General features: G+C 36.5%; 1 protein-coding gene across 1 annotated transcript in view; it reads right to left on the bottom strand.

The window, feature by feature from the left end:
* Positions 1–1,147: 1,147 nt before the first annotated feature.
* The window catches only part of EPM2A (EPM2A glucan phosphatase, laforin), a 164,760-nt gene continuing 138,078 nt past the window's right edge, over positions 1,148–27,829 (bottom strand). The window contains exons 3-4 of the mRNA XM_020986551.2: positions 8,892–9,133; positions 1,148–2,417 (exon numbers count right to left, since the gene is read on the bottom strand). Coding sequence (XP_020842210.1) covers positions 2,140–2,417; positions 8,892–9,133 — 520 coding nt within the window. The 3' untranslated portion in view covers positions 1,148–2,139. The remainder of the gene's footprint in view (positions 2,418–8,891; positions 9,134–27,829) is intronic.

Raw genomic sequence — 27,829 nt, 5'->3', positions numbered from 1 at the left:
AAGTTATTGAAAACAAATTCCTATAGGTCTGTTCTACAACAGCTCAGAGTAGTGGCAGTTTCTGAGCCTTCATTGTGTTCCCTACAGATATCACTCAAAGCATCTTAACGAGGCTGATGGGAGATTGGCCTGGATACCACCCCTGCTTCTCACTCTTGCCACCTTTGTCACTGACTTCCCTCTTGGCAGAAAGTAGTAAAGAGCTGTTAGTGACTCCCTGAAAGAAAGGCAAGAATGTGGTAGAAAGTCAGCGAAGAGTCCCCAAATTTAACATCCCTATCAGCCAGGCATAAATCCTCCCTCTGTAGAAATAAACAGAATATTAATAGGTAGAAGATCTTACTTTCTGGGAAAGAAAGGGAAAAAAAAGGTACCACATTTTCCTTTACTCCAATTATAAAATAGGATTAGATATAAGTAGATATAAGTGACAGAAAAATAATGATAGATTGAGGGGAGAAATAAATAGATGAACTATCATGGAATGATAATAATGATGACACTAACATTTATATAATAGCTTAAAGGTTTGCAAAGTACTTATTATCTTATTTTCTCCTCATAACAACCCTAGGAGGTAGATGCTATTATTATCCTAATTTTACAGGTAAGGAACCTGAGGCTGAAAAAGGTTAAGTGACTTGCCCTGGGTCACATAGCTAGTAAGTGTCTGAGGCTGGATTTGAACTCAAATCTGCCTGACTTCAGGTCCTGCTCTATCAACTGTGTCACCTAGCTGCTGGAGTTACTTAGACTGAGAAGGCTAAGAATGATTTCATTTTAACTTTTACTATAACACTCAGAATCAAAATTTAAAAATTAGGAGTGAGGTTATTCCCTCCCTCAATAATCCTCACCTCTACTTCTGCAACCGGAATGGCAATCCCTAGTCTCGTGTGGCATCATGGAAGTGACCATTATTCCTCATGGCATAGTGGAGAAGCATGTGATTATTACGCACATGAGGTACAATCTGTTCTAACTCCCATTTGCTCTGTGTCTCTGTCCTCTGATAGGACTATCAGAAATCAATGGAGGGCTGAGTCAGGGGCTATGAAACGCCTAAAGGGGACTTCTCAGTCTTAGCTCTCTTTATTGAACAAGCTTCCCTTTTCATCCTCCCCCCAAGAAAACAAGTAGCCAATCAGTTAGTCAACAAGCATTTATTAAGTGCCTACTTTGTTCCAAGCACTCTAAAAGGTTCTAGGGAATACAAAGACAATGATGAAAAAAAAATCTCTGCTGCCAGTCAAGAGCCAGTTCCCATGGTGGAATCACATAAAATGGTAATTTTCCTAGACTTTTCACAGATTTATCAGAGCAGGGATTCTTAACCTGGGGGTCTGTGAACTTTTTTTCATAACAAGTTTGCTTCAATATAATTGGTTTCTTTTATGATCTTTTGTATCATATACTGTGCATTTAAAAACATTTTTTAAGAGAAAAAATCTATACTTTTCACTAGACTTCCCAAGGGATTCAGGACAAAAAAAAAGATTAAGAATCTCTGCTACAAGAATTGTGGCAAATCGATGTACCCTCTCCCTACAGAACAAGAAATTCCATTCCACTCCATTGAGCAAGGATTTATGGAACCTCCATCTTCCAGCCTTGGTTTCTCGCTTGGTAGCAGGCCTGATAGCTTCCATTCACAAATCAGGAGGACCCCCTTTGTTGTTTTTGTTGCAAGATATGAAATCTGTATAATTATAGCTTTTCTCTCCCTTTCAGGGAGCAAATGGTTACACACAATGCAACAAGAAAGGGTGGCTGTAGTCATGAATTTTTTATAAAATTACCTGAGGTGTAAGTCAACCAAAAGGAGTGGCCTGGCTGCTATTAATAATGTTTGTTACCTTGTTGTACTACACAAGGCCGAGAAGGCAAAGTCCAAAGACTTTCTGCCCTTTCTGGGTTCAATTCATAAAATTTCTTTAGAAGGCGCTCCAGAGAAAATATATCTCTAAACCAAAACTGAGACTAAAGGTCCATGCCAGACTAGTAATAATTAATAATAATAAATAGTAATAACAAACCACACCAAACTGCTATTTAATAAGAGTCTGTCTTCGAATCATCTTATAATGTCATTCCATATCCCTGACAGGAGCTTTAGGGAAAGGGTGAAAATTTTGCCTACTAGAGGTTACATAAGGAAGAACGAACCTTCCCAAATTTCTGATAAAAATCTTCCTCTGCACGTGCCAACGCCTCTTCATCAATATACACAGCAGGCCTTTTGGACATGAGGAAGTACTGCACCTTCCTCAGATTCCAGCCCATCACATACTTGAGCCAGCCACACACAGCAGCTGTAGATCTACCAACACCAGCATTGCAGTGTACGTAGACAGTATGTCCGTTCTCAAGCAGGCTGTGGAGGAGACAGACCGCCTGAGGCAACATCTGCACTCTGCCTAGGATTGAGAAAGCAAGGCACATACACATTAGGAACAAAACCTGAATATCACAGCTAATAATAACTTGTCTGCTGCACCGTGAAATCAGAATGCTATGCAGGGTGAGATAGGCAGAGGACAGCTTGTTTCTCTGCAAAGGTTATTTGTTTGTTTTTTAAAAGATAATAGATTTCCAACATGGTTAATAATTTTCATGAAATCACACTTTAGCAGGGTCAACTCAAAAGCAATGGATCAACACCAACAAAGGCCTTCTCTTTATATTGCTTGTCTCTTTTCACCACTATGCCCCCACAGAGTTCCTTCCATATCTGGGCAAATGTCACTCAACAGGAAAAGCTAACAAATATCTCAGGGTGGGCACAGCATTTTTTCTTGACATGGATTACAGCTGTCTAGTAGGATAATGACAGACTGGACAGAAGACTCTTTTATTTCAAAAAGGACCTCTCACCTAACTGCACCTCAATTTCATTTCACCTACAGGTCCTTCCAAGGATATTTTGTTCCATAATATTAATATCAATTCTTACCCATTTGGAATTAGTCCAGAAGATTTAAAGAAATCATTTGAGTGCATTCAGCCTATGTTAATTTGAATTTATAATCTGGACGGTATAACATGGATATATACCAGCATAATAATCCCTAACTTGGATTCAGGGTTTGAATTCTGCCTCTGACAGTCATTATCTATATTACTCTAGGCAAGTCACCTAAGCTATCAGCATATAATGCAATAGTACTATATGCCAGTTTTTAAATCCGTTTTCTAACTTGCACATAAATAACATTAAATTTATTTCTAATAATATCAAAGTAAGCAAAAATGTGTACCCTACTGAACATCGAAAAAGCTAGATATCAAAGAGGTGTTAGGTCCAGCACAGAAAGAAGAAAATCAGTAGAAGGGACCAATATCATAGGAGACAACATTCAAGAGAAGGAGATAAAATAAAATTCACAGTCCTAGACGATTTTGGCAAATGCATAAATATGAGTAATGAGCAAGATGAACTAGAGAAATATTAGGTAAATTCACCTATATCACTGAGGATTAGTGGGACTGAAACCATGACTAGAATGTATCTGTAAAGGAATAAATAGAAAAAGTGGTTGGTAATGTAATAGTGCTAGACAGTAGCTCTATCTAGATACTACTAGATAGCTCATATATGAAAATCCAGGAAGCAAAGGAAGGAGAATGTTCTACAGATTTATAGACTATTACAAGTGAAAAGGATCTAAGATAGCCTTCATTGTTTTCATGGACCAAGTGAAGGAAGAAACAGAACATGGTGCTGTGATTCAAGTATACTACAGATCACTTGGACAGAAGAAATGGATGACGAATTTAGAAAACACATCCCTAAGGCATGACAAAACTGTGACAGAGGACTTCATCTGTCCAGACATTTGTTGGAGCTCTTTCTGTGCTAAAGCAGAGCAGCTGATAAATTCTTAACTCGCCTTAATAATTTTGTTTTTCAAAAGGTAGAGGAAATAATGAGTTAAATTGCTATTTTAGGTTTGACCTTGATGAACAAGGAGGAACTCACTGCTAAAAGAGAAATTATAAGAATCGTGACAGGAAGAGACCAAATCTTTTTACAGCTTGTGATAATCAAATACCTTCTTGTGTTAATATCTCTAGTTCAACTAGTTTACATAATATCCATATTTTGTACATCTTTACATAAATATCATATATAAATTTATATTTTGTATATATGTACGTGTCTCTCCCAACAGAACGTAAGCTCCTCGAGAGCAAGCACTACTTCATTTTCCCCTATTACTTAGCACCGAACTTGACAAACCCCAACTTGTTCTGTGAAGTCTGGATTCAGTCAAAGGGCTGCAGCTGAGGACCTGGAGGGCCACACGTGGCTGCAAGGCCGCAGGTCCCCCGCCCCTGCCTTAATCCAGTCCCTTATTCCTTACTGTCCAGATTTATGTCTGCTGTAATAATCCTTTATTCCTCACTCTCTTCAACTTGGTTTCTGTTTTGTTCTGTTTTTAATCTCTACTTCCTGACTTATACCAGGGATTCTTAACCTTTTTTCTGTTTCAGATCCCTTTTGCAATCTGGAGACTATTTAAAAAAAGAAAAAACAAATTCATGGGCCCCAGGTTAACAATCCCTGTCCTATACTCTGAACCTTTTATAACTAGACTTAGATTACCTTATTACTGTGCCCTGTCTTGGAGAACAAGCTAATTTAGGAAGCAACCCTTTAGGATATCTTCTTCCAGCCCCACTCCTGGTCCTGACTCAGTCTAGGTATGCTCTTTTGCAACCTAAATCCCAGCGTGACAGTAAAAACCTCCCAGGATGCTAAGCATCTTTTCTCTGTTTTAATCTGGAGCTAGATCCATTTGTGGGCCTCGATTTTCTTCTCTGCCCACACCGGAAATGAGTACGAGAGAGAGAGAGAGAGAGAGAGAGAGAGAGAGAGAGAGAGAGAGAGAGAGAGAGAGAGAGAGAGAGAGAGAAGAAAGAGAGAAAAAAAGAAAAAAGGAAGGAAGGAAAGAAGGAAGGAAGGAAGGAAGGAAGGAAGGAAGGAAGGAAGGAAGGAAGAAAGAAAGAAAGAAAGAAAGAAAGAAAGAAAGAAAGAAAGAAAGAAAGAAAGAAAGAAAGAAAGAAAGAAAGAAAGAAAGAAAGAAAGAAAGAAAGAAAGAAAGAAGAAAGGAAAGAAAGGAAGAAAGGAAGAAAGGAAGAAAGGAAGAAAGGAAGAAAGGAAGAAAGGAAGAAAGAAAGAGAAAGAAGAAGAAGAAAGAAAGAAAGAAAGAAGAAAGAAAGAAAGAAAGAGAAAGAAAGAAAGAAAGAAAGAAAGAAAGAAAGAAAAAGAAAGAAAGAGAAAGAAAGAAAGAAAGAAAGAAAGAAAGAAAGAAAGAAAATTCTGATTTTCTTCTACAAACTCTAGTTCTTGCTTGTGATGCATCCAGACTCATTCTCTGGTCCTAGTGCCAATTGACTGGGCTGGCCCACTGTCAACCATAGCCAGGTATGCCACAGACCTAGCTGAGGGCTGTATATAGAGGAAATTTTGAAGGGGAGTAGATGATTTGTTCTGAGAGACTATAGATTGTGAGTTCCTTGAGGGCAGGGGCTGTCTTTTGCCTCTCTTTGTATCCCCACTACTTAGCACAATGCATGGCATGGAGCTTAATAAATGTTGGTGACTATTAATGAGAGCTTCTATTCAGGGCTAAGATTTGGGGATGCACACATACATATACATATATGTGTATGTCTGTGTATATACATATATATATATATATATATATATATATATATAATTACAGTTCATGGTTTCTTATACATGCATCTTTCTTGTCCTCTGAATATTAAATGTTTCTGTTTGTTTAGTTCATCATAAAAAAGGTTTCCAAAAGCAATAAATTTGAAACACGGGATACTACCAGAAGAGGGTGCCACAGCCAGGGGTCAGCATGAAGGCACTGAGGGATACTGAGTAACAAAGAGAAAGGTACCAAAGAAAATTTTCATCTTCTTTGCATTTTTGCCAAAGGCTGCTCTGGAAGGATCAATTCTGCTCCCACACATGTCAGTCATGCATGTACGTGTTTACACGAATCTACATTTCTTTTAGTAAAAGGTATTAGGGGAAGGTCAGGTTGATTTTATTGATATTATTTTATTCATGCATAATTTTTTCCCCTGAAACACTCAAAATGTAATGCAGACACGCTCTCCCTAGCATAGTCACAGGCACTTCTTGGTAATCACATTAACAGACTGTTAAGAACACTTGGCATATTCTGAATGTTGGACAAAGAGGTCAGGATCGGACCTCACCTCGAGCCTTTACTAAGGCCCATTAACTGTCCCCAGAAATTAGTGCAGGCATCCGTTGCTGTGCCACAAATTAAAATCATGAAATGAGTGGTTTCCTTGCAAAAATATAAACTGAATTTGAAAGAAGGATTTTGAAGTAGGCAGCAGGTTTGGGAGCTTTTTGCTGCTAAGGTAAAATCACATCCTGGGGGAGAAAATACAACACTTAAACATCTTCTCTGCCTACAACAAAGCGTACAAGAGCAACAATCGATTGTACAATTGATTTTAACAGCTCAGTGACAACTAGTGGTGACAGCCTAGCCTAACAACTGTCTTCTGTCTTAGACTTCATCTGACAGCATTATGCTGCAGCTCAAAACACTTCCTGACAGATTTTTCTCTAGGGCTCTAAAAATATTCAGCTGAATTAATCTATACGTTCACATGCTCATCTTGTGGCCTCACAGGCAGACTGATTTATTGATAATGTCCCACTGGGATGCAGGAATCATTATTAACTCTTTGATTGCTGTCTATTCTAGGGAAAGTTTGGCTCAAAAGAAAACCCTTTAGCCTTGAGGACTACACAGTTCACTCGGTTGCAGATAATGGTCGTCAAGGGAGGGGTTCCTTAGATCACAGAACTCAGGATCAGGCTTAGAGGGTATCTAGGCCAACCTTCTTATTTTGCAGAAGAGGAAAGTAAGGCCAAGGAACTTTAAGTGACCTGCCCAAGTTTACACAGGTAACAAGTGGTAAAGCTAGCATTTGACTCCAAATATTGATGGCAGATTTGGTACTTTTTTCAATTGTACCTATTCCTCTCTGTGAAAAATAAATCATCTTAATATATTTCAATATGCTTCTATGAAAGGCAGCATGTCACAGTGGATAGAGAGGTGCCCTCAGAGTCAAGAAAATCTGGTGTTAGGTCTTGCCTCTAACACATATTGGCTTTGTGACCCTGATGGTCTTTAAACCTCTAAGGGCTCCAGGAAATTTCTCTAAGGCTATAAGCAAAACATTGCATAGATACATTAGTAGGAGAAGTTTTTCTGTAGAAAGCTCCCTATACCAACGAAATCACAGGTTCACATGCCCCCTTCACCCAGCAAAAAAATGTTTCGATATGTTGTCATACCAAGAATGACATTATACTGTGAGCAGTCAAAAAGCATTTATTAATGACTGCTATATGTCAGGGACTTTGCTAAACACTAGAAATACAAATATAAGAAAAAAGACAATTCTTGTCCTCAGGGGGATTACATTCTTACGGGGAGGCCAACACATAAAATGAAGCTTAAAGTGGGAAAAAGAAGGTACCCCATAGCACAGCATAATGTAGAAGCCCAGAGGAATACAGGCCAGTGGGAAATGAAGACATGGTTGGCCAGGGGGCCCTCCTTAAATAAAGGTTCGTGGAAGAGTCCTCCACCATCCAGAGGGCAGAGGATACTTCTGAAGTGTGAGTTCCAGGGCTGAGTGTTCTTCTAGGATGAAGAGCTTTCCTGGGCGTGATGGAAAAATCCAGAAGAGTAATATGCTAATTGGAATAGTCTAATTACCACAGATTGGCACCATACATCTCTTTAACCCTAAAAAATGTTTTTATAAAAATTCAGTAAGATCTAAACATGTTCAAATTACTCAGTAATTTGAAGGATTTTAAATTTTATACCTACATACAGAAGAACGGGGTGATAAAGAATGACTGCTTGCACAGATAATGGTATGCAGTTGCATGGAGTATATCCATCAGTCTACATATCTGGGATAGATACTACAAAAGGACATGGAGCTAGGCCCAGCATTGGGGTGGAAGAGAACAGGCTATGTCACTGAAAAATGGCAAAGGCCTCTTACTGGCTTTCAGAGTTCTCATGAAACAAAGGTCAGTCTTAATACCATTATTCTTCTGGAGACGCTATAAGGCTGCCAGAAATAGAATATTACACTGTCTGAAGAAATGAATCTGAGAACCACAAACGTTCAGTGGAGACATACAAGGGTGGAATAAACAAGGGAACAAGGAATTATGCAGAAGCGTCAAAAACCTCATCAGAGAGATGCGTGATGGGGAGGAAAAAGATGAACTGGTCATATAGGAAAAGTGAGAGACAGCTTAAGGACAGGCCAGACAACTGCTTTCAACCTCAAAATATCAAAATAACAAAAGAAAGGTCTCTCCTACATCATCCTACCCCTCTCCCCCTCCCCCACGATGGGAGTATTAATGGGAGCATATGGCTGATAATTACACAGTATGGGCAGGCACGGATGACTTCTAAGTTGTATTGTTGGAGAAAACAGTCATGTCAATGAAATCATAGAGTCATGGGAGTGTCAGATCTCAAACAAGAGAAAACCAGTCTTCTTTAAAACTGAGGTAAATAAAAACTAAGAATATATGATTATACAAACTTATGAGAAGGTCACAGGTGGATGTGATGAACTTGGAAAACCAATTTGGAACAATAAATTCATCAGGAGTTAATTTCATCAGAGTTTTAACCATGAAATGAGAATACAAACTGCACAATAACATTATGTAGCTAAATATAAAATAGATTTCTACGACCTGAAATTTGCTTAATTCATGAAGCACACTTTTTCAGGGGTTTCCTTAAAACATTTAGCAGAGAGACAACCATCAGAATCATTACCTTCAGTACTCATGTCCGGTGTAGGCATCCATACATAGACCATTCCTTCTTCTTTATAGAGCTTGATCATGGTCTCTGGGGTCATGGGCTCTGGGTAGCGGTTGCAACCGGAGGAATTCTGTATAATATCCCATTCATTCTGAAAGTTCATTACTGCTGTCACCCCTAACTCATGCTTCAGTTTGATAGTTACATGCTCCAACTGTCGAGGGCAGCTTCCTAGCCAGATATTTGGGAGAATTCTAGAATTTAAAAGCAGAGATAGGTATCATTGTGATTTAATGTAATAAGGGACACATAAAACATTACATTAAAACTTCAGTTAACAAGAATGCCCAGACAATGAACCATTCAGGTTTCTGGTTAAAGGGAACCCTCTGCTTCAGTTAGGCAAATTGCCTCACCGACTTTCCCTACATTTTCTAACAATTATACTGTTTACTTCTGTTTGTGTGTGTCTGTGGTTTTTTTTTTCCATACAGTTCCTGACAATGTTACCATAACTCTTTAACAATAATTTCATCTTTTAAAAGGTGGAGGAACAACAACAAAAAAAAAAGGAAATTCTATTCTAGATTAGATACTCATTTAGCAGAGAGGAATTGGTTTCTGGAGTAGAAGCGATGAGAACACTGGGGAAAGTAACCACTTTTCTCCCAGAGTGTATGACAAAAGAAACGAAAGTTGGGCAGAGTCTGACATGCACCCTGTATTTTGGGAGAGCAGATTTTAAAGGCTAAAGAGAAAAGGCAGGTCATATTCCATGGACCAAAATTCTGCAGGACAAATAAGGCCCAGAGGGATATGAAATTCTCAAAAATGAAATTCTGAAGACACAAAGTGAAACAATTTCAATGAACATGAAAATTACAAGGTGTTCAAGAGCTCAATGAAGATGAATAGAAATCATACCAACAAATTTGTATTTTTACATATTTATAGAAAATGAAAGTAAGGGTAGGTAACAGAGGATGAATACAAAGGCATGCCATGGTTGTAAGAATAATGTCCAAGGACCTAAACTTCCAGAATGTGCTGAGGCTGACAAGGAAAACTTTTTTAAAAACTTTTAAAAATTATTATTATTAGCTATGTTGAGGAAAACAAGATGATCAGAGTAGTGATAGGACTACTTCTCAGGGTGGATGGAATGATAGGTGCAGTAGATAGAGGGCCAGGCCTAGTGTCAGGAAAATCTGAGTTCAAATCCAACCTGTGACACTTATCAGCTCCATGACCCTGGGCAAGTCACTTAAATTCTGTTTTCCTCAGTTTCCTTATCTGTAAAATGAGGATAATAATAGCACCTACTTCCTACAGTTGTTACAAGGATAAAATGCCATAACCATAAAGTATTTAGCACTGGCATATAGTAATTGCCTGGCACATAGTAAACATGATATAAATGCTAGCTTTTAATCATGATTATTGTTATTATTATTATCTGACAATAGAGATAAGGCAGAGCTGCTCACATCTTTTTTCTTATTTTATCTCTGCCAAAGAGAATAACTTTTGAGCCAAAAAGGACAGAACAAAAATGGCTAATAGAGAATTAATCATTAAGTTCAATATGAGCACTTAGCTGCATAAATTCAAGTTGCTGGAATCAGATAAGCTAGGCCCATCCTTAGATACTGAAAAAAGTAGTAGATTAGATTGCTGAGCTATTTTACTAAAAGTAAAGAGTTTAAAGATTATGGAGAAGAGAGGTAGCATAGGCATAGAGAATGCTATTCTGACGTGTTTTTTTTTTTTAAACAAAAAAAAGGGATTACAAATTACAGGCCAATGGCCTTGACTTCGATTCCTGGGAAGACTCTATAATGAACTAAATAAAACTTAACTGCTGAACATCTCAAAAGAAATGCTGATCATGAAGAAGTATCACAGCCTCACCAAGAACAAGGTATCCCAGATCACCCTTCTTTCTTTCTTTCTTTCTTTCTTTCTTTTTTAACAATTACCAAACTAATACATTAATGGGATACTAAATGTAAAGTTTACTTAGGTTTCAACAATGTATTTGATCAAGCGTCTCATAATATTCTTACAAAAAACACTGGGAACTATGGACTAGATAACAGAGAAAACAGATGGATTTAGAAGTGGTTGAAAGGATGACCTCAAAGAATCATTAATGACTCAATGTCTTTATGGGAGATAGTGGTCAACGAAGTACCCTCAGGGATTTGTGCTTTGTCTTATGAAGTTTGACGGTTTTACCAAGGATTTGGATACAGGAATTTATGACATTCTTATCAAATCTACAGAAAGTGAAAAGTGAGGAGAGATAGCTAACATAATAGATGACGGAGTAAGGATACAAAAAGATCATCAAAGACTAGACATGAGCCTGAATCTAATAAGATGAAATGTATTTAAGAAAGATAAGTATAGTCTGACACTTTAGCTTTTTAAAAAATCTACTTTTTAAGTACAAGATGGCAGGGCTATGGTTAGATAGCAGTTTATATGACAAGACCTAGGGATTTTAGTGAACATCAAACTCAACATGATATGACAGCCCAAAATACTAATGGGATGTTGGGCTATATGGAGAAAATAAAGTCTTTGAAAATAAGGACGTAAGATCCCACTGCATTCTGCCCTGGAATGCAACATATGGGATACTGAGTTTACTTCTAAGTATCATAGTTTAAAGACGAGCACTGATAACATGGAGAACATTCCAAAGACAGCAATCAGGATGCTGAAGGTTTTTAAGTTAATGACAAATAATGAATAAATAATGGAAATGGTAATGTCTCACTTGGAGAAGGGAAGAGTCAGAGGGATGGGTTTGTATATGGCAGCTGTCTTTTAAACATCTGAAGGTTTATTATGTGGAAGAGGGTTAGTCTTGTTCTGCTCCCCCACCCTCCAGGGGCAGAACTAAGAGCAATATATGGAAGTCACCAAAAAAAGGCTAATTGAGGCTGAGGGAAAAAACTCTAACACTCGTTATCTGTAAGTGGAATAGCCTTCCTTGAGTTTTCCTCTTCAAGCAGATGCTGCGTGATCATTTCATAGGATCAGAGGACTGTAGACTTAGAGACAGCAGGGACCTTTGAGATCATCTAGGCCAACCTATTCATGTTATAGTTGGGGAAACTGAAACTCAGAAAAGTTAAATGACTTGCCCACAGTATGCTCAGGTCTCCTGATTCCAAATTCAGCATTCCTTCTACTGTACCATATTGCTTGTTAAGTATATTGTAATGGAAAGTCCTTTTTTAGGTACAGGCTGAATCAAATGATTACTGAGGTTTGTGATTTTATGATTCTAAGATTTTGGTACATTCATATCCTATCCATTTATTAAGGCCCAGTTTTAAGTTTTACCAGTTCTCTGTAAAGGCTTTCTCACTTCCTGATTTATCTCTTCTCCAAACCCATTTGAATTTATTGTCCATTTTGTATCATACAATTTAGTACAGAGGTCTCACAAATAAAACCTTTTGGAAGAAAGAGTGGTTTATGGGGGAAATGGGGCTATGTGAAGAAAATGAAGCATGATGGACAGTTTTATTTTAGCCTAATAACTGGATCCATTTATATATTTATTTTGAAAAATACTGGCAGACTAAAAGGAAGTAGCTTCCCCTACAACAAAGATCAAAGATAAGGACCAAAAGGAATAATGACTAGAAAATCGAAAAGGAAACCACAATGGGTCATCTTTCAAGCCTAAGATCACAAATGGGACCCACAGGCAAGGGACTAGGGTCCCTAGGACTCTAAACAGGGCTAGGCTATCAGCAAAGGCTCACTCAGAATGGGTTAGGATTGCAGGCTCAGCCCCAAAGATTGCAAAAAGAGCTTGGTCAACAGTGCAAGGTTGCTGAGAGTAGATGGAGGAATCAGCCCTAGGTCCAGGACAAAACTAGGCCAGCAATATAAAGATATCCAAAATGAATCTCAAATCAGGGCCAAGCCCTAAACAAGGCCAGGACAGAAGTACTGTTGCTCTCAACCTGCTAAGCCTTCCAGCTAGCTGACAGAGGTTGAGGACAACTATATACTTAAACATATAGGGGGAAATCTGAACCTGTGTTGCCTAAACCCAAACTGAGGCCTGGACTTGGAAAGTCCAGGAAGATGGCAAACTGACCTTGCCCTTGATCTGATAGTATCAGGCTCACTAAAAATACTGAAAGTACCTCCCTGCCTGAAGGTGTCCCTAAAATCCTTAAAGAACTCAGTACTGAATATCTGAAGAACATCAAGACTAGAACTCAGGTACAACAGGCCAGGACCATACTAGGTCAGAATAATCCCACCAGGAGTCTGCAGAGCCTAGCCCTAATACAAAATGCTAATCCTGAAAGTAAGGCTGGAAAAATAAGCAAACAAATTGGGGAGAGAGATGAGGAGGGAGAACCACTAGGATGCCCAGGAATGCCCAAAACAAAAATCTAGAGCATCAATGAGCAAAGCCTCAAAAGAAAACACAGCTTGCCCATATGATTAACTAGAATTCCTAAAAGAAATGAAGCAAGTTTTTTTTAATAGTTTAAAATAAACATTATAAATTAATGAAAGTCATGGGGGAAAGAAACAGAAAAGAAATAAGAGCTTTAGAGGAAAGACTTGAAAGAGAATTAAAAGCTTAGCACAATAAGTACAAAATCTTACTTAAGTAACAGACTCTGAAAATTAGAATGGACCAAAAAGAAGTTACTGATTCTGGGAGACAACAAGAAATAGCAAAACAAAGTCAAAAGATTGAAAAAAAGAACAGGTAAGATATCTCGTAACAGAAACAACTGATCTGGAAAACAGACCCAAAGAAAGCTAATTTAAGAATGACTGGACTACTTAAAAACTACAACCAAAAGAAAAAAAGCATGCATATCACATTTCAAGAAATCAAATGTGAACACTGGCCACACAAACAAAACTAACACAGCCAAATTTAGAAGGAAAACAGAAAACGGGAGGTGGAGGGGATAGGGGGAGAAATTACAGCAAGTTTCTCTGATAAAGGTCTCATTTCTCAAGTATACAGGAACTGAGCCAAACTTATAAAAATAATAGCCATTCCCCAGTTGATAAATGGTCAAAGGATATAACAGGCAGTTTTCAGAAAAAGAAATCAAAGCTATTTATAGTCACATGAAAAAAATGCTCTAAATTACTACTGACTAGAGAAATGAAAATTAAAACTCTGAAGTACATCTCACACCTTGTCAGATTAGCTAACATGACAGAAAAGGAAAATTACAAATGCTGGAGGGAACATGGAAAAGTTGGGAAACTAATTCACTATTGGTGGAGTTACATACTGATTCAACAATTGTGGAGAACAATTCAGAACTATACCCAAAGGACTATAAAACTGTGCATACTCCTTGATCCAGCAGTACCCCTATTATATACAAAGAGATCAAAGGAAAGGGAAAAGAGCCTACTTGTAAAAAAAATCTGTAGCAGCTTTTTTGTGTAGGCAAAGAATTAGAAATGGAAGGAATGCCCATCAATTGGGGAATGGCTGAACAAGTTGTGGTATATGATTGTGATTGAATACTACTGTGTTGTAAGAAATGATGAGTAGGATGGTTTTAGAAAAACCTGAGAAGACTTATATGAACTCATACAAAGTGAAATGAGCAGAAACAGAGAGCACTGTACACAGGAAGAGCAATAGTATAAAGATGATCAGCTGTGAAACACTTAGCTACTCTGATCAAGACACTTATCCAAAATAATTCCAAATGACACATGATGAAAAATGTTATCTCCTTCCAGAGAGAGATCTGATGAATTCTGAATACAGACTGATGCATGCTTTTTAAAGGGGTAGGGGTGGGGGGAGTGTTTATGTTTTCTTCTGCAAAATGGCAAATAAGAGAATATGTTCTGCATGACTTCACGTGGATAGCAGAAATCAAATTGCTTACCTTCTCAAGGAGGGGGGAAGGAAGAAAGGGAGAAAATTTGGAACTCAAAATTTTTTAAAATGAATGTTTAAAAGGTTTTTTTACAAGTAATTGGGAAGTATTAAACAAAAAAAAAATAAAATTTTGTTTAAAAAAATAATAGTGGCCAAATATATTAGAAAAGATGCTAAAATAAAAACAGAAAGAATCCACTTCCTGAAAGAAACTCTCAGGAACAACATAGAGTCAAGTAAATAATCACTTATTATGTGATAGACACTGAGATAAATTAGGGGAATAAAAAATAGAAGGCAAATAGACACAAAAAGAAATGCAATCTTTTCCCTGAAGGAGCTTGTGTTTTCAAGGGAGACTATGACATATGAAAAGAAAGGGAAAAGCTGGGAAAGATGGGAAGGAAAAGATACTTGTGCAGGGGCGTAACGGATAATGTTGAGAATCAGGACTATATCCTGAAAATGAAACTATCAAGTCAAATAAAAAATTCTGTAAGGAGCCAGAGAGAATGCAAGTGTCAAGGGAACTAGTCAGGATCACATAAGTTTCAGCACCTGGCACTTTAAAGGAGTGGAGAATATGGAATGTGATATTCCAAAGGGTAAAATATATGGACTTAAACCAAGAACAATCTACCCAGAAAAACTGAGTATAATCCTACAGGGGGAAATGCATCTTGAAGGAAATAAAAGACATTCAAGCATTCATAATAAAAAGACCAGAGTTGAGGGAAAAGTTTGAAAAACAAACATGGGAGTAAAGAGAAACACAAAAAGGAAATGCAAATAAATAATTAAAGGGGAACTTTAAAATGTTCTATTTATATTTTAATTGGGGAAGTAAAGGGGAGGAATGACACATGTATACCCTCAGATCCCTAATGTTACCATGAGTCATAGAAGGAGTCAAATAAGACTCAAGAAGAATCGAATAAGTCTGGGAATGATTCCATTATATTTGATGATCTTAAAAGAAGAAATAAAAGGTGAGTGGAGGAGGATATGTTCAGGAATAAAAGGGAAGGAATGAAACATAATACTTATTCTCCTACCTAATTAGAAAGCCCAAGTAAAAGTCTGAGGATAGGGTAGGGGAAAAGGTTTTTCCCTTTATGGGCACTAGTTACAGTTTTAAATTTGTCAGTCATCCCTTTAATAAAAACAGGAAACTAAGCCAGATCTATAATATCTATACTCTCATAAATAGTGATGGAAAAATGCTACATAGTATGTCATCAGCATAAATCCCCAATCAATTTGTTGATGCATTCAGCCACTGGGTTCACTAACAAGCACATTTTTAAAGGCTTGCTGTTTACCCAAAACAAAGAATTTCTGGTCTTTAATAAACATTATTTTATGAAGTCACCATCTGTAAATGACTTCAATCATTTTGCAATGGTCTGCAATGAAGCAAAGTTTGCTTGAACTGCAGCAGCATTCGATTTATTCACTGCAGTAAACATATTTTGTTGTCCTCATAAACCTTACTTTAACAGACTTTACTTTCTTCTCGCAGTTTTCCTTCTAAATTACAAACTTTTCTTTATGACTAGTTCCACAGTGACAATGCAAACTCTATTATTTTGCCACTGAAACACTTTTATTAGAAACAAGGCAGAACAATTTTCTCATTCATACAATGAAAAAGTTTGAAATATATGACTTTCATTGTCCTGTGACTTTTTGCCACTGACATGGCAGATGATACTGATTAGTTTTTAATAATTGCTTTTCAATAATGAAAACATGATCAATATCAAAAAAAAAAAGAAAAGAAATCTCTTGCAATAGCAACAAAGACTACAGTGAATGAAGGAAAAGTAGTCATGACAGACTTTTATGTCCAAGCTAAACTAGTTATTGATAATCTTTAAGTTTTACAATGATATTTTAATATAATAATATTGATAAGGTATGTTTCTATACTTATCAACCTAATTTATTTATATCACTCTTTAATGTGTATCATCTTAAATATTATCTACATCTATTTATATAAGTGCTTTTAAAGGAAAAAATGGTCACTCTAATTCCATATTTTTTGGGAAAAAAAATTTGGGAGGTCACAAGTAAAATACATGGTTTGGTTTACTACTTTATTATACCTTATTGTTTCTGTGATGTCACTGATTAAGGACTCCCTTCATCAATGCAAATCACAAGCCAGCCACATCTTTACACCCTGTACAACTCCAAGAGAGGAAGAAGATTCAAGGCATGGGAGATGGCATATACAGTTATAGAGGCATAAAACTGAATGCTGTGAATATAAAACAGTCAGTCTGTCTGGAATTTAGAGCATCTAATGAATGCTCAGACTGTAAAAATAGGTTGAAGCCAGATTATTAAGGTCTTTAAATACCATATAGAAAAGCTTGTATTTTATCAATCAATTTATCAACAAGCATTTAAGTACCTACTATGTGCCAGGCACTATGCTAAGTACTAGGGACACAAAGACATAAATGAAATAGTCCCTGACCTCAAGGAATTTATATTCAATCACAAAGATAATGAGTTTCATCTTGGACATACTGAGTTTGATATAGCTATTCAGTAGATAGTTGGTAGTGTGGGATTCAAACTCTTGAGAGAGATGAGGAAAATACACAATCAAGATCCCACTCTTTCTTGATTACAAAAAAAAAGGATTCAACTTGTTTAAAGTATAAATAAATGAACAAAGGCTTCAATGATTCTTTTCAAATACAGTAACTCCCACACTTTTTTAATGTCATATAAGATTCCTTGATAGATACATTCAAAAGAAAACATGGTAATGATTCTCTCATTAGCAATAGCAAACAAAGTATCTTTACCAAAAATGTCCACCACTGAGACAATGCCCTTCATAGAGTCCAAATGGAAAGGGATTCCCTATATGCTAGGAGCTCTTAACCATTGGTTGTATCATAGGTCTCTTTGGCAATTTGATCAAGTCCATGGACCCCTTCTCAGAATAGTGCTTTTAAATTCATAAAGTAAAAGACATAGAATTACTAAGAAAACTAACTATATTGAAATAGTTACTAAAAATATTTTTTTTAAAATTCACTGGCCCCAAGTTAACCCTAGATGGTGAACTCTTCCAAATGCTTCTACATGTGGATATCATTGAATAACAATTAAACAAGTCTTCCCAAATGAGATCCACAATTACTCAAGAGATTGAGCTAACAATTCACACAGGTAATACAAATGAAGGAAGAATGACTATATCTGGACTACTGTGAAATGGGCAACTCATTGAATTGGTCTGTTACTAACACGCCTTATACAAGTACTGCAGATGGACAATGAATAGAACTGCATATGAGAAAGAAGGAATTCAGGAAACCAATTTCATGTGACATCAGGCTGCTTTTCTAAGACAAAAAACCATTGTTTACAGACCCATATTCCTTTGGCAGTGCTATGTGGTTATGAATCATAGAATACCACAATTTCTAAAAAATCAAAATTACAAGTAACCCAAAGGCTAATGGGGAAGTGAATGATATGTCCAACTACTTCCTCCAAGGGTATCAGTGCAATTAGCAATTTACCTAACCGCTAAATTCAATATTCTTTCCTCCAGCTTTATAACTCTCTCTTCCTAGATACTCCATCCTCCTTAGGTTTTCATGATACTTGGCTCTCCTACTCTGTTTGACCATTTCTTATCTACTTTGCTGGATTATCATATGCATGTCTTGCCCCCTAACCATGGGTGTTCCTCAAGGTTCTGTCCTGGTTTTTCATTCTATCTACATTTTCTCAATTAGTGATTATATCATCAGCTTCCATGAGTTTAATTAGTTTTTGCAAGTCTATATCTATATGCATTTCTCTGTGTCTATTTCTCTCTTTTTCTCTCTTTCTCTCTCTATACCTACACATACATATACACACATATATGTGTGTACATGTGTATGTGTATATACACACATACATACACACAAATATATATGTATGTATGTATGTATGTATATTATATATATAAAACCATCATCTAATACAGGCATAGTCTGTCACTGAGACTATCATTAAAAATATCCCAGTTTGACATAATTGGAGATAGTTTATACTCTACTGGCATAATCTTCAAGAAACCAAGACCACCTTCATACCATGACGAGGCATCTGACTAGTATTTTTATGGAGGTAACAGAGTCTGTTGTCTGCTTACCAACTAAATAAATACAATGAGGTTTGTGACAAATAAATTGGCCACAAATAAGTCTTTGGCTATGACTAACCACAAAACAGATAAAAATGCAAACCAGTCTTCAGGTCTGTGTAGAATATTTTGCTTCTACAGTGACAGTGGTAAAATGGTAGAAAAGTTTTTAGATCATCTACAAACATTAATTCATCTTTTGGTAACCTAAACAGATCACTGTACAATGACTAATGAATTAATATATTATAGGTAGTTACAATATTTTGAAGAAAGCAATTTAATCCATTTCACAAATTGGTATGATGATTACATAGAATGGGATATCATTTTAAAATGCAAGGAGGCAAAAAGTTGAATATGCTACTATATCTATAGTTAAAAGTAACTGCTTACCTTGTGCTTTATGTTTCCACTTTCTCTGCATTAATAAAATTATGCAATGACTTTTGTCTTCCTCTATCCTTCATTTGTACATCATTTAGTCTTCACTGTCAAAAATTAAATTACATCATGGCACAATATTAAAGAGAATCTTCTTGACCAGCACCAGGTTCTGGGTCAAACAAGGTGTTGGTCTCTTAAGTATCTAAGAGGTGTGGCAACTGCACCGCCCCAGTAGGTCAAAAACATTTTGAAAACAAAGCATCTTCCCTTCTTCCACATGCTACTGCTCGGGCCTTCCTGATTCCTTTTCCAAGTATTACTTTGGCTTTGATTTAGACTTCTGCTCTATAAACTAGCCTTCCTTCACGACCACTGGGATGTAGCATTGCTTGGCATCTTTTGATGTTCTCTTGGCTCCTTGTTAATGTCATGGTTGTGTTCTGCCTCAGACTTCTATGTTACCATTTCATTACCCTACCACTCATTTCTCTCTGCTTTGCCTCCATTCTCAAAGGGACAAACATTTGTGGCTTACTTAAAGCTATTCACTCCTGAGATCACAATGCTTTGCTACCATGGGAAAAATCAGTTCATCTCTGTAGGCCCAGGTTTTCTTACACATAAAATGAAGGCATTCAATTAAATGGCCTCTTGAGATTCCTTGCAGCTCCAGATTTATGATACTATATATAAACTATGACCAGCAAATTTCCTCTGCCATTCTGCTAGGTCTCCCCTGCTTTGTGGCCCTGTACACCCTGTGAACCTGAAGCAACCTTGCAGAAACAGAATTAATCCCATATATTCCAGTTCTCAGACTCAAGTGACAATAGGTAAGACTCTCAAAGAATACAGAGATGCCACAAATTTATATAATATAATCCAATATATATTTATTAAGTACTTACTATGTGCAAGGTAACAAGGTACACAGAGAGGCAACATGTCATAGTGGATAGAGAGCAGCCGTTAGAATCCTGGATTGAAGTCTTTTCTCTGAAATATAGTAGCTATGTCACCTTGGCAAGTCACTTAAGTTTTCTGTGCCCAAGGCAACTTTCTAAGACAATAATACGTCACAAAATAATTGCAAATACACAGTGGTAGAGAATCGTAACAGAATAAAATATTTAAAATAAGGGCCTAGTAGGATTTCCACCCAAATTTTTCCAAATGATAGAAGAAGAGCTCATAAAGATACAAAGGTGATGAATAAAGAATACATATTCAGAGGCCTACAGTACAAGAAAACAAATTGCCCTACAAGAGTCAGGAGATTTAATCACTGGACCATAAAGCTAGAAGGGATGTCAAGATATTATCTGGTTCAGTCTCCTGTCTTCAGATGAATTTTAAATCACTAGGAATCTTAGGACAGGTAAAGAAACTAAGAGGAAAAACTTGGTGTCTTAAAAATGTTTGTCTATACATGTACACATTCGTTACAGAACACAGCAAATGTCAGTCAAAAAGGACTTCACAGACCATCTATATACAACCTATACCTTCACAAGAACCCCCTCTACATCACAGCTGATAAGCAGTTATCCATCTTTTGCTGGAAGACTTCTAGTAAGGGGGTTTATACTATCTGCAAAACAATCTCTTTCCACATTTGGATGGTTCTGACATGTTTTTTCTTAACATCAAGCCAAAATTCACCTCTTTGAGACTTTGATTCATTGTCCCTGGTTCTGTTGTCTGGACCAAAGAGACCAATTTTATTTTATCTTCCATGTGATAGTTTTCAAATATTTGAAGAGACTTCCAATATTTTCTCTCTTCTAGACTAAAAATCTCTTAATTCCTTCAACAAATCCTCATATGGCATGACCTTTAGCCCCTTTGGTTTGGGTTCTTTCTCTAAACATTTTCCAGTTTATCAACATTTTCCCCTAAAATGTGTTATTCAGAACTGAACATAACACTATAAATGTGGTCCAACGAGGGTAGCATTAGCTTTCTTGGTTGACATATTATACTAGTGAATCATATTTAAATTTCAATTTATTAAAAACCTTAGCGTTTTTTCAGATGAACTAATATCTGACCACTCTTCCCCAATACTATACTTGATGCTTGTAAAGGTGATTTCCTGAACCAAAGTATTTGCATTTAAACCTCTCTAATTTTGTCTTATTATTTCACTCTCTACACAGTGTTAAGAATGTTTAAACTCAGGATGGGTCAAGGCAGATTAAGAAGATATGAATAACAAAAATATTGATTATTTGTTTTTAGCTACATTAGAGGAAAGAGGAGTATCAAAGAAAGGATAGAATTGTTATCCATATCTTCTTAATCTATTCTTACAATAGCATCCCATACTTTTGGATTCATCTCTCAAGCATCTAATCCTGCTTCCATCTTTAAGATATTTTTATTGATATCTTTTGCTTTTATATCACCTTCATTTCTGAACATATCCATCCACCCTCTCCCCACTACCCAGCAAGATGCTCCTTGTAACAAAGAATTAAAAAATAGAGGGAAAAAATCAGTTCAGCAAAATCAATAAATATATCAATGTGGTCTGATAGTACATAATCCACTCCAATAGCCCCTTACCTCTAGAAAGAATAATAAATAGGCACATTTTCTCAACTCTTCTCTAGGGTTAAGCTCTTTGGTTATTATAATTATGGTACTTGCGTCTCTCTCTCTCTCTCTCTCTGAACTTTTCCATTTTCATTGTTGTAGCAATTCAGTCAACAAGCATTTATTAGGTTCCTACTATGTTGTCACCCTTTTGCAGGCACTTAGGTGACTCAGTGGATAGAGCACTGGGCCTGGAGTCAGGAAGACCTATGTTCAAATCTAGCCTCTGACCTGGGTTGTGTGACCCTGGGCAAGTCACTTAACCTCCATTTGCCTTAATCTACTGGAGAAATGGTAAAGACAAGAAAACCTCAAACAGAGTCACATAGAGTTGGACATGACTAAATAACAACTATGTGGCAGATACTTTATCAAGCACAGGGGGTTCAGAGAAAAGTAAAAATAGTCTCTGTCATCAAGGAGTTCACATTCCAATTAGAGAGACAAGCAAACAACTCTGAATATACAAGACATATATAAAACAGATGAAAGGCAATCTCAGAAAGAAGGCACTAATACTTGTGAGGGGGTAGAGAGGTGCAAGTTGTAGAAGGAACCAGGAAAGACTTCTTGAAGAAAGTGGGACTTGAACTGAGTCTTGAAGGAAGGCTAGAAGCCAGGAAAGCATTCCACAGAGGAGGAAGAGCCACTGAAAAAACATGGAGTCAGGAAGCAAAGTTTTTTTTTGAGGAACACATAGGCCAGTGAAACTGGATTGCAGAGCATGTGGACACAATAAACTGTAAGAAAAGTAAGAAGGGTCCTGGCTGTTAAAGGTCTTAAAAGCCAAATGTAGGGCTTCATATTTTATCCTTGAGGTAATAGGGAGCCAATGGAATTTATTAAGCATGGGTTTTTTTATAATTTTTACAAAAACTTACAAAAACTTTTTGTTATGTGGTCAGATCTGGACTTTGGCATCTGAGTAGTCTACAGTGGGAGAGACATGAGACAGAGACCAACCAGAAGGCTACAGCAATAGTACAGGAATAAGGTTTGATAAGGCCCTGCACAAGATCTGGATAAACAGATCTTAAAAACTTATGGGGAACTGAACAGATCATCAAGAGAAGCAATACAGAGAAAAAAGAAAAGAGAGCCTAGGACAGAGGCCTGGGTGACAACCACCATGAACAGCTGCAAACTAGATAAAGATTCAACAAAGGACACCCAGGAAGCACGAAGAGAGAGGAGCGTTATGAAAACCTAGAGAGAAGGATGTATCAGGAAAAGAGGGTGACTGACACTGTTAAAGGCTACAGAGAGGTCAAGAAGATGCTGACTGGGGGAGAAAAATTTTAAACTCAAAAGCATATGTAAGTGATTGTTGATAAATCAAAATAAATTAATAAAAAAAAAAGAAGAACACTGACTGATAAAACACCATTAAGTCTGGGAATTAAGGGATCACTGAAAATTTTGGACGAAGCCCTTTTAGTTGAATGAAGTCAGAAGTCTGACTGCAACAGGATTTAGAAAAAAGCCAGAGGAGAAGGTAGAAGCACTGGTTTATATATAGCTTTCTCAAGAAAGTTGGCCACAAAAGGGGGAAGAGAGGGTAACAGCTAACAAGAATGTTCAGATCAAGTGTTGGGTTTTTTAAGGATTGGGAAGACATAAGCATATTTGTAGGCATCATGGAAATAGTCAGTAGATAGAAAAAGATTGAAGATTGGTAAAAGAGGGGATTGATAGAGAGGACAATCTGCTGGAGAAGACAGAATAAAATGTGATTAAATAAAAAGGGTATATGTAAAGGATTTTGTTTCAGCAAGGAGATTGGTCACCTCTTTATCTGATAAATAGGTAAAGGAGAATATAATAGGGGATGACTTCTAGTAATGTAAAATGAAGTCAGGAAAAGTAGAACCTTAATTTTTTGAAAATATGAGGCAAAGTTCTCAGCTAAGAGGTGTAAAAGATAGTGGGAGGCTTGAAGAGGGATGAAAAGGTTTGAAATAGTAACTGTGATAAGTAAAATATTGAGCAGATTAGGAAGGTGTTAAAAGGATTGCCTTGTACTGAGAGTTTAGGTGAGATTATGTAACATTAATTTGTAGTGGATCCAGTCCACTAAAGAGTGAAGCGGAATTTTCTTCAGTTCTGTTCAACATTCATAGGCATGAAGGTAGCAGATGGTGGCAGTAACCCAAGGTGGGGTATTGTGTATATTGATTTCCTGGTTCCCCAATGTAACTATGCATTAGTTTTGTAAAGGTCTTTTTAAAATCTCAATTAGTTGATAAGGTCCTTAATGAATCCATATCTGTCTTTATACAACTCCCCCTTTCTCACCTCACTGGAATTGTTTCTCTCTGCATTTCATGAATTTTACTCTTAAAATATTCTCATCTGTCCTAAGCTAATGTCTCCACAGAATTTTAGCCCACAGGATCTTCCTTATCCATTCTCTGAGACCTTTGAAATTTGCTATCCTCAACTCTAAAGAGCATGTCAGACTTTCTCCATCTTTCTTCTCTTTTCTTACCACAAATTCTAAAGATGGAATGGGATTACTATCCCAAAGGTTCCATCATTTCCACCTGAGCAACTAATTGCTTTGTGTTGGTGTGAATAAGATCCATAATAAAGGACCTTATTTAGAGGGTGGCCTTTTTCTTGGCCAATGATTTATGTGACTAGTGTAACCCGTCTCACAATTCAAGGTGGTATTATTATAAAAATATCTACCTGTAGTTTCAATAACTACCGAATTTATTCTAATTTCTAGTAGCCAGCTTGGCAAATACTTATAAGCAATTTTTTCTGCCCTCTTCCTTTTCAGTTTAAAGTCCTTCTGATTAGATTTGCAAGACTCTAGGCAAACTTTTTCTTACACATTATTATTAAGTATATTCTGTACTTAATCAGAAGCCTGATATTGCTATATTTTAAGCACTGATCTACATCCTCAGATGCTATCTTCTAAATTAGCTGTTCACTTCCTAAATCTGTCTTTCTGTTCTGAAGCTTTTTGCTTTGGTAATGAAAACACCTCCCATGCCCCATCTAATCCTTAGTTTCTTACCCCAAACCTCTCAGTCTTTCAATTACAAAGAGAGTCATTTAGTTGTTACAGAAATATAAGCATTGTATACTCTATGTGAGTTGTACACTATCTAATTCAGTACAAAACTGTATACAATGTAAGTCAATGCAGAATTCTTCCTCTACTTCATAATTGCAAGGAGATCCTGAGTCCTTAAAATGCCCCATTAATCCTTCTCCTAGATAACTGCTATGATGTTTCATTCCTTCATGGTCCCTCACTGTATTAACAAAAGTAAAGCTTCTAATTGATTTCTTAACATTTCTGGATAATTCACATTTATGTAGGTCTTTACAAAGATAAATGTTTTACTCATTATATATGCATATATGTATGCATGTATGTATATGCATATATAAGTATAAACGTGTGTGTATTATAAATTTGGTCTTCCTAACAATCTTATGAGGCAAATGGTGCAAGTATCATTATTTACATTTTACAGACAAGAAAACTGAGGCAAAGAGAATTTAAACGGCTTGTTCAAGGTCCCAAACCTATCAAGTAGCAGAACAGTAAGAATAAACATTTATTAAGGAACCACTGTGTATAGAGCACTTTAGTAGGCCATTAATGGATATCTAAAACTTAGATAAAACATGCTCTGCTCTCAGAAAGTTGACAATGGAGCAGGACTCTGACCCAGGTTTTATGCCTCCAAGTACAGTACTGAACCATCCCAACTAAAACAATCCCAGCTGATACAACTGATTCCAAGTCCAGGATTATAATATTATAATTATATATATTATATAATACAATTATAATATTATAATCAAGAGTGTAAACAAAAAGTTTTCAGAATATAAAATGATTAATAATTTATTGTTTAATCAAAAAGGCACTGCATGAAATGCATGTGTAATATATGCATATATAATTTGTGTATGTGTTTCCATATATGTCAGAAACGCAACAAAAGGAGATATTTAGTAGAAACTATCTTGAGGCTAATTAATTCTGCCTATATTAGCAACTTCATCATTATGTGTAAATGTAGGGAGAGTTTTAGGCTTCTTTGGACAGCTACAACACAGTATATTCTCCTTAATGAGTCATAAAGTGTTTTTATATACAGATAGCTCTTGAATTAAGTAAATTCACATAATGCAAATTCAACTTTCAGTAAATCTGCATTTCAAAGAAACACCTATGCTAACTTTACTGTACAATACTATGCTCTCTAACTCTGCTTCTGCCGTCAGCCCCCCTCAGCCTCCTACCCCCTCACCAAAACAAAACAAAACACTCCAAGCGAAAGCAAAGGAACTAACACACAAGGGGACCTGTCCTGAGACCTCCAGCACTCTTTGCCCAACATTCTACTCCATCCTGTCTTCCCTCTGTATCTGTCCACTGCCCCCAGGTCCTCGCCTGTCTGTGTCCAAATCTGGCCCCCACATGCTGGACCCTCCTCCCCAACAAATGTTCTTCCTCTTGGTTCGAGATAGGTCCCCTCGTGGCTGGCCCTCCCTTCTCTCTCCACCTCCTGTTCTGGCTTCTCTGTCTCAGACCATAAGTCCTTGAACCTTGTGCCTGCGCCCTCCCTTCACCTGCATGGCCTCCTTCCTGCCTCTTTCTTTCCCTCTCTTCCCCACATATGCTGACAAATTCACATTTTGTAAAAATCACTTTACATAGAGGTCTGAGGAATAGTCCACTTACCTAAAGAGACAACTGTCTATGTCCTGTTTTAGTCTAGTGTCTAGCAATAATGAAGTACTAGAAGTAACAAAATTGATGTGTACTTTCTAAATAATGATGTGATTTCAAGCCACTAAAAATTGATTTTCTATATTTTGGTATTAGGAAAGAATTTGTGATAACCTTTTGGTACCATTCTGGGGAAGGAAAATCAGTATTTTTTCTTTGAATCAAATTTTTCAAATTTTTATTTAATTTTTTTAAATGTTAAGATATGTCAAAGTCCATAGTATCTTGATGAAATAGGATTAAAAACTCCAATTATAAAATTGAGACAATGTAGTTATTAACTATCCATTAAAAAAAACTTTTCTAAGGAAGTTATACAATAGGCTATGGACTACACAAGGATTCTGATCTCTAGGTCCTATGATGAATTATTTAGAAAAATTAAAGAAAACACCCTAACTAGTGAGAGTTCATGATCATCAGTCTAGCAAGGAGGTAAGGCATTTAAGAGAGATTTCATTTTGAATTTTTAAAATGTGGATTTATGCCTTCAGAATCGGCATATCTGTTAACAATACTAGATTAGGAAATGAGTAAATTAATTGGCAGAGTTATATATTTGTCTAGCACTACAGTGTCTTTTTTACCTCTGTATATTCAAGTCCTTACCTTCCTCTAAACATATCTAGTCAGGAAGGTAAATAAGTAAAAGATTATTGGGAAGACGTAAGGATAGTCCAGAAGTGTTGAGTAATAAATATCTTATTAAAATCAATGTTTAAAAAATGAGTATGTTCTAAGGATAACAATTACACTTCATTTCAATTCTATTAAATTCAACAAAAATGTTTTAAGTGCATACCACACAGAAGGCAACTGATGATAGAATAACATATCAGAAAAATCAGTTACCAACGTAACATCCATGTCTGAATCTGCTTTCTCTGCCTAGGTACATCATTACCTTGATAAAGAAATGACTGAAATCAATGTCAAATAAGAAAAAAAAAAGTTTTAATGAGAAGAAGGCATTTAGGCCACCCACCATAACCTAACCTATTTAAACAAAATGCTGAAACTGAAAAATACAAAGTCAAGGAACAGACAACAACAAATTCTATTATCATTTGCTAAGTAAGATTATTATATAAATCTTGGTACATAGTAATTTGCTTGCTAACTTTAATTTC

This window comes from Phascolarctos cinereus, unplaced genomic scaffold (assembly GCF_003287225.1).
Source record: "Phascolarctos cinereus isolate Bilbo 61053 unplaced genomic scaffold, phaCin_HiC Scaffold_5;HRSCAF=322, whole genome shotgun sequence".
Lineage (NCBI taxonomy): Eukaryota > Metazoa > Chordata > Mammalia > Diprotodontia > Phascolarctidae > Phascolarctos > Phascolarctos cinereus.
This window is presented reverse-complemented; position numbering and strand designations above follow the sequence as displayed.